The sequence below is a fragment of the Somniosus microcephalus genome, chromosome 3 (genome assembly GCF_052327205.1).
Source record: "Somniosus microcephalus isolate GS21.2 chromosome 3, FLI_Smic_1.0, whole genome shotgun sequence".
NCBI lineage: Eukaryota > Metazoa > Chordata > Chondrichthyes > Squaliformes > Somniosidae > Somniosus > Somniosus microcephalus.
Window position 1 is genome coordinate 23,498,697 of NC_140989.1, and position 14,199 is coordinate 23,512,895.

Consider the following 14,199-nt stretch of genomic DNA (forward strand, 5'->3'; position numbering starts at 1 on the left):
TATAAGATAGTCACCAAGAAATCCAATAGGGAATTCAGAAGAAACTTCTTTACCCAGAGAGTGGTGAGAATGTGGAACTCGCTACCACAGGGAGTGGTTGAGGCGAATAGTACAGAGGCATTTAGGGGGCGGTTAGAAAAGCATATGAGGGAGAAGGGAATCGAGGGTTACGCTGATAGAGTTAGGTGGGGAAAGACGGGAGGAGGCTCGAGTGGAGCATAAACACCGGCATGGACTGGTTGGGCTGAATGGCCTGTTTCTGTGCTGTATATCCTATGTAAAAACATTTTCTATTTTTATTTCTGCTCCTGGCAGTTTCTTTCTCTTCCTTTCTCCCCACTCGTGCAACTCTTCAAGCTTAATTTAAAAAAATTAACTTTTTCAGTGTAGACTATGTCATCATCACTTTGCTGAAATTAAAAGTGAACAGGTGTGTTCGGATGCTGGTGAGGAGATCTCTGCTCTGTGTGCAAGCGGCTGTGCACGGATCTCCATTTTGCCTGGCCGGCGCACAGTGTGTAGCCAGCAGTATAACTTGAGTCTGCTAACGCTACATTGCCCCATGTCCCTTGACGCCCATACACAACCAAAATTTATCGATCTCGGTCTTGAAAGTTTCAATTGATCCACAGCCTTTTGGGGGGAGAGAGTTCCTGATTTCTACTGCCCTCTGTGTGAAGAAGTGCTTCCTGATTTCACTCCTCAGACCTGGCACTAATTTTAAGATTAGGTCCTCTTGTTCTGGAGTTCCCCTTCCAAGATGAAATAGTTTCTCTGTATCAACCCTATCGAATCCTTTAATCATTTTATACAGCTCGATCGGCTCACCCCCTCAATCTTCAATACTATTCTATGGTTCTTTGAAACCACAACCTTCTGACTCAGAGGCGAGAGTGCTACCCACTGAGCCACGGCAAACACATCCATGATGTCCATGATGTGTCCTTGATCTCAAAACACAATGGGCCAGAAATTCGGGTCCCCACGGGTGAGTACGCGCTGGGTACTCACGCGTAGGCCCAACGAAAGTGCCGGTTTCGCGCATGCACTGCGCATGCGCGGGAAACCGGAACTTCCGTTCCCTTAAAGGAAGGGGTTCACAGGTCGAACGCGTGCGCCGGAGAGGCAGCGCGCACGCCAGGAACTTCCGTTTTTTTTGCAGGTTTCTTCAGGAGGGTAAGTCTCCAGGAGCTACACTTTTAAAAAGCAGTCGCAAGGTCTGCTTTTAACAAGGTAAGTGGTGAATTAAGTAAAATTAAAACATTTTTTCCACAGCTTTATTATTTTTAAATACTTTAAAGAAAAGTAAGTTTATTTTTAGCCCCGTTAGAAACTGCAATTAATTTTTCAAAAATTTAAATTATTGTTTAAAATAGTTATTTTATGTAATTTATAGTTATTTTTAAAATGTGACTTTTTGAAAAATTTATTTGAAGTTTTAGTTATATTTTGGGGCTGAACTCTATTCATGGATTTGACAGGTCAAATCTATGAATAGAGATTCCCTGCTATGATTGGCTCTCCATGGCCCACGTGATCCCAGGGGACGCTTCGAACTAACTGCGCCCCTGGGATACGCAAGGACTGCGCGCCGGCAGTTGGAGGAGGCCCAGGATCGGAATCCCACGCGGGCCCACAGCTCAACAGCCAGCGCGCTAGGTAAGTGCAGGTCGGGGGCTTGCACCTGCGGGAAGCCTCCGACCCGAATTTCTGGGCCAATATAGTCTGAAGAGGTGTCCCACCATCAGAAGGCAATGCCGAGAGGAGGAGGTCTTACGCCTGTTAACAAACAGTTTAAGGCTCTCTCAATGGCTTCGCTGGTTCTGGCTGTGACTGGATGAGCTTTACAGACCGGGGATGATCCTAGTTGGCTCTCTGGTCCGCGCTGGGTTTGCTGTTCTCGGCTTGGGTGGCAGCAGGGGGAAGTAGCATTGCCCTCAGTACCACTGGCTCAGGGAGGGAGAAAATCAGCCAAGGTCCCCACTCCTGGTCAATAATCAACCTGTCCGCATAATTTAACCCTTTTAAGCCCCGGTATCATTGTGGTGAATCTGTGTTGCACCCCCCTCCGAGGCCATTGCATTGAGAGGAAACAGTTTCTTGTGAAAATTGGAACCTGACAGCGCTCCTGTTGTTATTTTACAGAGTACACCGCATCTGAACAAGAGTCCCTTTCCTTCACGGAGACACCAAAAACTCACAGCCAGCTGTCAGCCACCCTGGAATGGTAATGAACAAAATTAAACAACCGCATCTCCATAATTTATATGTATATATATCTTTTTATCAGCAACTAACTAGCAAAAAAGATTATGGCTGGAATTTTGCCTACCTGGGCGGGTCCGGTGCGGCCGGTTGTCCGTGGGGAGGCCGCGACCCCGCTGCTGGCTCCATCCCGCTGTAGAAAACGAACTTACCTTAATGGGGCCTATTAAGCCCCGCCCAGCGCGTTACCCGGCCCAGTGAGATGGAGCGGGTCTGGTGGCGTCATTCATGACGCGTTTTAAGCCGGGATCCTTAAAGGGACCCTGGCCGCATTAAATTTTACGTTCAATCTAACATATTGGGTGCAGATTCTTTACTGTACAATCATATAATAAAAGTTATCGATGCGTGACAAAGAAATATTGAAATAAAATGATCGTTAAGTAATGTGACTCCATCTACAAATATGATCAAGAACATAATTTAAAAAGTACATTAATTGGGAAGTTATTGGCGCTTTAGTCACAAATCGATAGACCTTTGTATCAGTAACTGGTACAAATAAAAGATGTGTGTATAGGTAATACATAAAATTAAGCAGATTTTAAATGTAATTGTAAAGGGGTGGATTTACAATCTTAGGCAAGTTCAGTGGAACAACTGCGGAATCCCTGACAAACAGTGTAAGGGGTGCTTACAATGTTTTTCTGGGATTTCTGTAGCTCTTCCGTTGAAGTTAACAATGGACAAGTGAGGGAACCTCTGCAGAAATTTACCCTAACGTCTCAGACTGAAAAATTAAATTAGTCATATTCAGGGACTGAATGCAAATTGAACCAGTGGAATGAGTGATGAGAATAAAATTGTTACGGTTGATGACTCGATTTAATGTGTAACTGGACAATCCCAGTATACTGTGAGAAAAACCTGACCAGAAACAACACAAACATTTATTCAAATGGTATATGTCATTTTTTATAGTGCAGATCAATTCACTGCAATTACTGTTCAGTTGGAGGGCAACAGCCGAGAATGACCAGTGAAAAATTAACATTTACCAGTAACTTTTCAAGTAGAACAGAATCTCCATCAATCTGTTAGCTGATGTAATCAACATGTTTTTATTTTGGTTTGTGACGTAAGAAAACTACTAGGCACTTGGTCTAAGCGTTAAACAAAGCTTTAATCAACTGTTTTTCAACATGGAGATCTAATTGTGTCCTTCACTAGTTCCTGTTAAAGAATGTCCTGAGCAAGCTGGGCCCATGCCCGAGTATTTATACTCTCCCTGGACAGTGCCACCAGCAGGCCGCCCAGTATTATTTCCTAAGTCATTTCCACATGAATGACAAGATTCATGTCAGTTTGTTTTCCATGCTGTCACGTCATCAGCTGGAGCAATGGCCATGGAACTCACGCCTCAGGTTGACAGGCGTGGTTCCCGAGCTGTGTGAATCCTGTGGCCACGCAGGGAAATTAAAAAAGTCAGGGGGGAAAAGGCTCTTAAGTGCCTGTAAGGTACCGCATAATGATTTCAATTGGGTCGCCCGCCGCTGCCAGTCGGGTCGGCTCCGCGATGACAGACACGCTTGGGGGAATGACGCGTGGGAGCGAGTTGACAGCGAGTTCCCGACCCGCTGTCAAAAAAAAACAACTTTCCCACCCGACCCACCACCGATCGCGCCTGCTACCACCGTGGGAAAGTCAGCCCTATGGCTTCAAGGTTTGACCTAGATCTTGCACTATCATACTTATCTACACAGAAAGTTCAAGGCGAATAAGGTTCTTCCATGGCTACATTGGAGAAAAGGTGGCTCAGGTGTAAAGTCTCAGGGTTTTAAATCAATTGAACCCCAATAAATTGTTTAGTGTGAGCTAGGGTTGCAAAGGGGTGGAAAGTTTCCGGTAAATTTCCGGTAAATTTCCGGAAATTTTCCACGGGAAGTTTAGCTTGGGTATTTTGGGAATTTTGCCCAAAAAAGCACATGCTAGCATAATATTGTTTTTTTTGTATTTCTTTCTTTTTTTTCCACAGGTCCTCTCTTAAAATTACTAACAGAGATGGAATCTTAATTATTAAGGAATTTCTTAATCAATATATGTTTATCTTCTTACTTGGCTTGTTTTAATAATTACAAGTTTTGTGTGTGACTGTGAACAAATGTGTCCTGATTGGTTGGATGAGTGGATGAGCGATTAGCTCCCTCTATTTGTAATATTTGCATATCGAATTGTGATTGGCCTGCAGGCATCTGTAAGACTGCTATAGTTTTTTTAAGATCCAGGTTAGGGGTCCTGAGGGAAGTCATTTTGTTTTCTGCTGATGTTGTGATGATGCAGTAAGTAAATCAGACTTTATACCAAATAAACCAGTTACTTGTTGAACTCTGTTGTCCTTCAATTTAAAATATACAAAATAATACACTATTGGTGATGTAGCGTCGTGTGTGTACAGGTCATGCTTCCATCACATGGAGCATCAGCAAAAATGTACTCACCCTGTTGCAATCGTGCTGATCGACCGCAGTTCGACACAGAGATGAATGCCCTTTATTTCTCTGCATAGAACAATGCCACGTTTACCGTCGGATGTGTGGAAGCATTTTACCCCAGGCATTAAAGATGGAAAGACTGTGTACATGTGCAAACACTGTAGAAAGCCATATGTAAAGAATGCCACAAAGATGCAGCAGCATTTATCCACATGCAACAACTTCACTCAAAGCTCACAGCAGTCAGCCCAGAGTTCCTCTGCTTCCATTCAAGAAGATGATGGTTCTCATTCAGCATCAGGCTCCTTATCATCAGCAACTCCTGGCCCACTTGGAAGGTTCTTTGATACAATGGATAACCATAGCCAGAAGAATGCAGATGAGTGCCTTGCTCGAGCTGTATATGCAACAGGCTCACCCCTCATGCTCACAGCCAATGTGTACTGGAAGAGATTTTTCAATGTTATTCGCCCTGCATACTGTCCTCCCACCAGACATGCTTTGTCTACTTATTTGCTGGAGGCTGAGTATAACAGAGTCCAAGGAAAGCTCAAAGAAACGATAACGATGGCAGACTGTGGTGCAGTTATCTCAGATGGGTGGTCAAATGTACGAGGGGAGGGCATCATAAACTACATCGTCTCCACTCCTCTCCCAGTGTTCTTCAAGAGCACAGACACGAAGGACAACAGACACACAGGCACATACATTGCTGATGAGCTGAAAGCGGTCATCAACGATCACAAAAGGTCTTTGCAGTAGTTACTGACAATGCTGCGAATATGAAGGCTGCTTGGGCTCAAGTGGAGGAGGCCTACCCTCATATTACGTCTATTGGGTGTGCAGCTCATGGGCTTAACCTGCTCCTCAAGGACATCATGGGTTTGAGAACCATGGAAGCACTGTACAAGAGAGCCAAGCAAGTTGTTAAGTATGTCAGGGGAAAACAGGTAGTTGCAGCAACCTACAACTCCAAGCAAATGACAAAGAACAAGAACACCACACTGAAGCTGCCCAACAACACTAGATGGGGTGGTGTTGTCATAATGTACAACAGCCTTCTGGAGGGTAAGGAGTCGCTGCAAGAAATGGCAATATCCCAGTCTGGGGATATGGAAACCACCATCAAGAAAATACTGCTGGATGATGTGTTTTGGGAGAGAGTGGTTAGCAGCCTTAAACTACTCTCACCAGTAGCATCTGCAATTGCTCAGATTGAAGGAGATGACGCTGTCTTGTCAGATGTTCTCAGGCTTTTTACTGATTTAAAAGAACAAATCAGCATTGCCCTACCCACATCCATGCTGCTCAAAGCAGAGGAGAAGGCAATTGTTCAATTCATACAGACGCGTCAAGAATTTTGTGTCAAGCCGATTCATGCTGCAGCATACATGCTGGACCCAAAGCATGTTGGGAGACCAATACTTTCTGGAGAACAGATCAACAGCGCTTACAGTGTGATTTCTACCCTCTCACACCATCTCAATCTGGATGTGGGCAAATTTCTGGGAAGTCTGGCAAAGTTCTCTACCAAGCAAGGTCTTTGGAATGGGGATGGGATATGGGAATCATGCAAGCATATCAGTGCACATACCTGGTGGAAGGGACTTTGTGCATCTGAGGCCCTGTCACCTATTGCATCGGTGATACTCCAAATCCCACCTTCATCAGCGGCCTCTGAACGAAACTGGTCACTTTTTGGGAATACGCATACAAAGGTGCGCAACAGGCTGACTAACAAAAGAGTGGAGAAACTGATGGCTATCCGGGCGAACCTACAACTTATTGAGCCAGATACAGAAGTGTCCACCACACAGCTAGACACTGACACAGAGGAGGAAATGGACACGTCAGAGCCAGAGTCAGAGAATCAGGAGGAGCAATGAGGAGTAGAAGACTCAGAAGACTCATGAGTAGAAGACTCAAAGGGACAAAATAAGGACAAATTACAGGCTAAATAAGCTGACGCTCTTTTTATTTTATTTTAGATGGGTCTTTTTTATGGGGGTTCAATAAAGTTCAAAATTATAACCTAAATAAAGTTTTGAAAGCCTGTTTTTATTTGTATGGAACAGTATGTCTATTTTGACGACAAAGATAATATAAGGGTCAGAGACAAAAACCATCAGTGTGCAAAAAAACTCAAAATTCCCATAAATTCCCAAAATTCCCATAAATTCCCGAAAATTCCCATGGAAAGTTTCCTCTTTTAAAAATTCCCAGAATTTTGCAACCCTAGTGTGAGCAGACGATCAGTAACCGTGGGCGTGGACTCACGCTCAGCGCAGCGAAGATGTACAGAAGTGTTTAGATTCAACTGTCTCCCACAGAGGGTGGTGAGTGCGTGTGTGGGACAGATGGCTCAGAGAGACAGCGGAGGTGTAGCTCGTTGGCAAATTCAAAAAGGGAGCTTGATAAACTTTAGGCAAAAGAAGGGATTGGGGGACACGAGAGATAGAAGCCTCGAAAATCTTGTCCCTTTGGGGCGTGGAAATGGCATAACCTGGGCGGGGAGAGGAAGAATTTAGGGCGAAATTTGTTACGCTCAGATTTCTGCCCCATATCTACCCAATTTACAGTAACCTGATGGGAGCTTCTTCCGACCTCCCACTCGTGGCGATGTCGCAATTGAAGGCGGGACTGGCAGGACGATGGTCTCCTCTGGAAATCACACCACCTCCGGCCAAAGCCGTACTTCATGTACAAGTGACGTAGGTGGAAATTAACGGAAGAAAAAATCAGGCAGGTTCTGCTAGGTGCGTGTGAAACTCCCCGCCAGATTTCCCTCTCTGTAATCCATTGAGGAAATGCTTAACACACAGGGGGAGGAATATCCCCTATGTCATTGCCTTCTAAATCTTTCTTGCTGCTTGGTTGCTCTTCGTGTGAAATGTTGATAATGCCTACATGTACTTTGCTGCCAGGCTTTTGGAGACCTACGAGTGGGTGGAGGGAATCTGCCTCCCCAGGTGTGTGCTGTACACCCATTACCAGGACTTCTGTAAGAAGAGGGAATTCAAGCCAATTAGTGCAGCGAGCTTCGGCAAAGTGAGTACAAAATACTGGATTCTAAACCCTCAAAGCCGAGTGTTTGTCGACATTGATCTCCTGGACTGGATTCGATCGCCTAAGGGGTTCAGGGAGGAATCTTCCAGAAACGTTTCTCCCTTCTCGGCCCTGGGTTTTTCTCTGGAGTTTTTTGCCTCTCCCAGGAGATTATGTAGGTGTGACGGAGTGGGGGGGTGGGGGGTGTGGGAGGAAGCGTCTAGTCATGATGCTCCAGCCCTTCAGCCGTGGCTCAGTGGGCCGCACTCTCACCCCTGAGTCAGAAGGTCGTGGGTGCAAGTCCCCACTCCAGAGACTTGAGCACAAAAATCTAGGCTGACGCGCCACTGCAGTGCTGAGGGAGTGCTGCACTGTCGGAGGTGCCGTCTTTCAGATAAGATGTTAAAACGAGGCCCAGTCTGCCCTCTCAGGTGGATGTAAGGGATCCAATGGAACTATTTTGAAGAAGAGCAGGGGGGTTCTCCCCAGTGTCCTGGCCAATATTTATCCCTCAATCAACATCACTAAAATAGATTATCTGCTCATTATCACATTGCTGTTTGCAAATTGGCTGCTGCATTTCCTACATTACAACAGTGACTACACTTCAAAAAGTACTTCATTGGCTGTAAGGTGCTTTCGGACATCCGGTGGTTGTGAAAGGCGCGATAGATATGCAAGTTTTTCTTTTTACTATGAATGTGGGGCTAGCTTGATGGACTAGCTGCCTGTCATTTTCTGATGTTATTCAATGTGCGTGGTGTTTCAGATGTTTTGATGCGATAAGGCAATGTAAACATAGAAACATAGAAGATAGGAGCAGGAGTAGGCCATTCGGCCCCTCGAGCCTGCTCTGCCATTCAATGCGATCATGGCTGATCATCCAAGTTCAGTACCCGGTCCCTGCTTTCTCCCCATACCCCTTGATTCATTTAGCCTTAAGAAATATATCCAACTCCTTCTTGAATATTTTTAATGAATTGGCCACTACTGCCTTCTGTGGTAGAGAATTCCACAGGTTCACCACTCTCTGGGTGAAGAAATTCCTCCTCATTTCTGTCCTAAAAGGCCTACCCCTTATCCTTAGACTGTGACCCCTGGTTCTGGATTCCCCGACCATCGGGAAAATCCTCCCTGCATCTAGTCTGTCCAGTCCTGTCAGAATTTTATAAGTTTCAATGAGATCCCCTCTCATTCTTCTAAACTCCAGCGAGTACAAGCCTAATCGACCCAATCTCTCCTCATACGTCATTCCTGCCATCCCAGGTATCAGCCTGGTGAATCTTCGCTGAACTCCTTCCATGGCAAGCATATCCTTCCTCAGATAAGGCGACCAAAACGGCACACAATACTCAAGGTGTGGTCTCACCAAGGCCCTGTACAACTGCAGCAAGACATCCTTGTTCTTGTACTTCAGCGACTGGTGCACAAGGACACCCAGATCTCGTTGCACTTCCCCTTCTCCCAATCTATTGCCATTCAGATAATAATCTGCCTTCCTGTTTTTGACACCAAAGTGGATAACCTCACATATATCCACATTATATTGCATCTGCCATGCTTCTGCCCAATCACCCAACCTGTCCAAATCATCCTGGAGTTTCTCGGCATCCTCCTCACAGCACACACGCCCACCCAGCTTTGTGTCGTCTGTGTTGTGTATGTACCTTTAAGGGAATAACTGGTCTCAGACTGCAGTACCGGCAGTGACCACCCCTGTATAAAAGGCCCTAGGAGGCTTCTGTAGTTTCAGTTTCTAGGTTGTCTCCATTCAGTAAAGACTTGTTATAATCAACTTCTGCAGTCCGTGTCTCAATTATACACGGACATAATACTGGCGACGAGTAAGAAACGAACTTACCTGCAACTCGGCAGCACCTCAGACGACGTTATTGAAGGTCGAAGCCAGAAGAAAGAAAAAAAAATAATCCAAAGAAACTCGAGAAACGGGCGTCGACCGTGGGCAACCGCCCTCCAAATCATCGAATTGGAAAGTGCAGGAGCCAGGCTTGGTTCTCCAGTCTGTGGTTTCTCAGCTAATCGGGCTGGTGGCAGGTAGTGCACTGATCATTCCTAGGCTGCGGCGGGCTAGAGCTCGATCGGGTGGCTCTGCAACGGGGCTGGGCAGCGAGTCGGGAAGCAAAGAGAGAGAGAGAGGGTGGAGCACACAGGGCGCGGCCGGTGCTTCGAAGCCGGGCAGCGTTCGGACCTAAGAAGAGGGAGGGAAGTGTCCCAGAGGGTCCGCTCCACGACGGGAACGGTTCTTCAATTAACAGAGCAAATATTGAAGCGCGATAGAAAAATAATACCGCGGAGAGCGGCGTTGGCAGCAGCGATCAGGGAGGCGCGAAGACCATAGGGCGTCGCCATTACAGGATAGTAAAATAAATATAATTGCCAGCAACAACGTTGGCAGCGGCGGCAGCGGCGGGAAAGCGCGGGAGGCGCCATCTTAACTCGGCGGGGAAGAAGAAAAAGCGCGGGAGGCGCCATTTTGATCCGTCGGGGATGAAGGCAAAGCGCGGGAGGCGCCATCTTAGATTTTCAAGATGCCAAAGACTGGCGATATCACTGCCTTCGATAATGCAATAGAAGACTGGACCACGTATGTGGAAAGAGTCGAGGTATATTGCGAGGCAAACGAAATAGCCGATGAGAAAAAGGCATCGGTATTGCTAAATTTAATGGGCGCAAGAACGTACGGCCTATTGCGGGACCTGATTACTCCAGCCAAACTGAAGGCGAAGAGTTTTAACGAAATTGTTGCTATCCTACAGGAACACCTAAATCCTACACCGCTGCTGATAGCAGAAAGATTTAAATTCCACAGGAGAAATCAGCATAAAAATGAGAGCAATGCTGATTACCTTACGGAACTACGCAAGCTATCAAAGCACTGCCAGTTCGGAGCAGGACTGGCAGATACCTTACGGGACAAATTTGTCTGTGGACTCCTGAGTGAAGGAACCCAGAAGAGGTTACTCTCAGAGAAAGAGCTGACGCTAGATAAGGCTTTCAGCGTGGCAGTATCGTACGAAGCAGCAGCAAGGGGAGCTGCAGAAATACAACAAAAGCCACAGGAATACGGCACCCACGAAATGACACGGGGATTTGCAAAATGTTATCGCTGCGGCAGAACAAACCATGACCAGAAGGACTGCTGGTCCAAGGACAAAATATGCAGGCAATGCGGAAAGATGGGACACATTGCACGAGTTTGCAGGTCTGGGAAGAAGACCAACGACAACAAAAAGGCTACTAAGGAACCGTACAGGAAAGTACAAAAGATGACGGACAGTAGTTCTGAAGACCAGATGAGCGATAGTGAATCCGGGAACAAGAGACTAAGCTGTCTCAAACTTCACAATGTAATCGCAAAAGAGGATCACCGAACCATTTGGGTCACCTTCACGATAGCAGGGTCCCAAGTCAAAATGGAATTGGATACAGGATCAGCTCTAACCGTCATGAATCGACGAGACTACGAGCGGCTATTCTCACACATACCCTTGAGAGAGACATCCATTGTCTTGAGGACGTATACGGGGCAAAAAGTATACCCCAGAGGAAAAATAAGGGTGCCTGTCGAATACAACGGCAAGAAAATACGGAAATTGTATCTCTACATTCTGCAAGATGGTGGACCACCGTTATTGGGATGTGAATGGATCAGAAAGATAAGTTTAGACTGGCACTCCATTCAGGCACTGACGGTGGCTGGTAAAAAGGATGACGACGTCACTCCTGGACGATTGTCAACAATCTTAGCTGACGCCAAAGAGGTATTTCAACAAGAACTGGGCACTCTTAAAGGCGTAACCGCCTCGATAAAAATAGAGGAGAATGCAATTCCCAAGTTTTTCAAAGCAAGACCGGTACCATATGCAATTCGCCCAGCCGTCGAGGCAGAGCTGGAGAATCTGGAGAATGCAGGCGTGTTATCTGAGGTAGACTGAAGCGAGTGGGCGACACCCATCGTTCCTGTCATGAAGAAAACGTTAAACAATAAGTCTGAGGAGCCAAGGAAGGTTCGCATCTGTGGGGATTTCAAGGTGACGGTGAACCCAGTCCTTCACACAGTACAATATCCTCTTCCAAGGATAGAAGATATCTTCGCCTCACTATCTGGAGGGAAGCGTTTTACAAAAATTGACCTAGCACAAGCATATTTGCAGATGGAGGTTGAAGAATCCTCTAGGAAGTATCTCACGATAAACACTCACAAAGGTCTTTACCAGTATAATCGACTGGTATTCGGAGTAGCATCAGCTCCGGCGATATGGCAAAGAGCGATGGAACAAGTCCTGCAAGGGATTCCGGGGACTCAGTGTTACTTGGACGACATCCTAGTGACAGGTGAAGATGACAGTGAACACCTTGCCAACCTAGAGCAGGTGCTCACTAGACTACGTGAACATGGGCTACGAGCCAATCGCCCCAAGTGCGAGTTTTTAAAGAAACAGATATCGTATTGTGGCCATGTGATTGATGAAGAGGGGTTGCATAAGTCCCCTGACAAAATTGAAGTGGTAGTTAAGGCTCCAGCGCCTGAAAATGTGTCGCAACTGAGGTCATTCCTCGGATTGGTGAATTACTACCTTAAGTTTTTGCCGAATTTGTCCACAATTCTGCATCCACTGAACGCCCTACTACGAACGGGAGTAGCATGGAAATGGAGCGATGAATGTAAGCGGGCCTTTCAGAAGAGTAAGGACCTAATCACTTCAAGAGAAGTATTGGCTCACTACAACCCATCACTACCGATAAGACTGGCGTGTGATGCGTCTCCCTACGGCATTGGGGCGGTACTGTCACATAAATTCCTTGATGGTTCAGAGAGGCCGATAGCTTTTGCGTCACGCTCGTTAACTTCAGCCGAGCGTAACTACGCCCAGATTGACAGAGAGGCCCTCAGCCTGGTGTGGGGGGTGAAGAAGTTCAATCACTACCTGCACGGTCAGAAATTTATTCTACTAACTGATCATCAACCTCTTGTCTCCATTTTCAACCCTCAGAAGGGCGTACCGATAATGACGGCACAACGGCTACAGAGGTGGTCCCTTTTCCTAGGGGCACACTAATATGACATCGAGTACAAAGGAACTAAACAGCATGGGAATGCTGATGGATTGTCGTGCCTACCGTTGCCGACGGTGGAAGAAGAACTGGCAGTGGATCCAGTGGAGTTATTCCACTCGACTATAGTCGAATGTCTCCCTGTGACGAATGCAAACATAGAAAAGGAAACACGAAATGACCCGACACTCTCCTGGGTCAATGATTTAACGGTGAAAGGATGGCCAGCACATGGCGAACCACTGCTGCCAGCATTCTCGCCGAGAAGAGAACAGCTGTCAGTGTGCAGAGGAACCTTGATGTGTGGATCCACAGTAGTAATTCCACCCAAATTGAAGGATAGAGTGTTCAATGAGCTTCATGAGGGTCATCTGGGAGGGGTAAAAATGAAGAACTTAGCCAGAGCGTTTGTATGGTGGCCGGAAATCGATAGAGAAATCGAAGAGATGACCAAGAGCTGTACAGGATGCCAGAAGGTCCAAAACGCCCCACCACAAGCCCCTCTACATCCATGGGAGTGGCCCTCATCTCCATGGCAAAGGGTGCACATTGATTTTGCTGGTCCCTTTATGGACTCGATGTTTTTAATTGCGGTGGATGCACATTCAAAGTAGCCAGAGGTAATAAAAATGTCCTCAACCACCACAGAAAAAACTATCACAGTCTTACGAACCATATTCGCCAGGAATGGGCTGCCTGAACAGATTTGCTCTGACAATGGACCACAGTTTGTGTCTGAAGAGTTCCGGAGGTTCTTAAAGAACAATGGTGTTAAGCATTACACATCCGCCCCATATCATCCAGCCACTAATGGATTGGCCGAGAGGTTTGTTCAAACATTCAAGAAGGCTATCAAGGCAATGTGTAATGAAGATATACCCCTACAACACAAGGTGGATAACTTCTTGTTTGCCTACCGGAATGCGACACATGTGGTTACCAACCAAACTCCAGCCATGATGTTCTTCAATCGAAGACTACAATGCCGCTTGGATTTGGTTAAGCCAAACGTCAGAAGAGATGTGGAGAACAGGCAGTTTCAGAATATGAATGAAAGGCCGACCAGGAGTTTTAAGATAGGTCAACCAGTTTTGGCCCGGGACTACCGCACAGAGAAATGGCAGCCAGGAACGATCTGTACACGGCAAGGACCTCTAATGTATACCGTGGACATTGGAGAGAGCATTGTAAGATGCCATGCTGACCAGATTCTAGAGTCACTGGAAAACGTCAACTCCACACCACGATCTGATACACCTGGCGATGAAACCGAAGTACCAATTGCATCTACCGCAGAATCGGTGATATTGGAAGCAGACGAACCAAACAACAACATTGATCCCGACTCAACCTTGCCAGAAGAACCTGATATCCCAAAGAG

General features: G+C 46.3%; 1 protein-coding gene across 1 annotated transcript in view; it reads left to right on the forward strand.

Annotated features, from left to right (window-relative positions):
* Positions 1-14,199, forward strand: part of LOC147120900 (DNA-binding protein RFX6-like) — a 79,282-nt gene that overhangs the window by 4,383 nt on the left and 60,700 nt on the right. Inside the window, 1 exon segment of the mRNA XM_085977296.1 lies at positions 7,622-7,745. Coding sequence (XP_085833422.1) covers positions 7,622-7,745 — 124 coding nt within the window.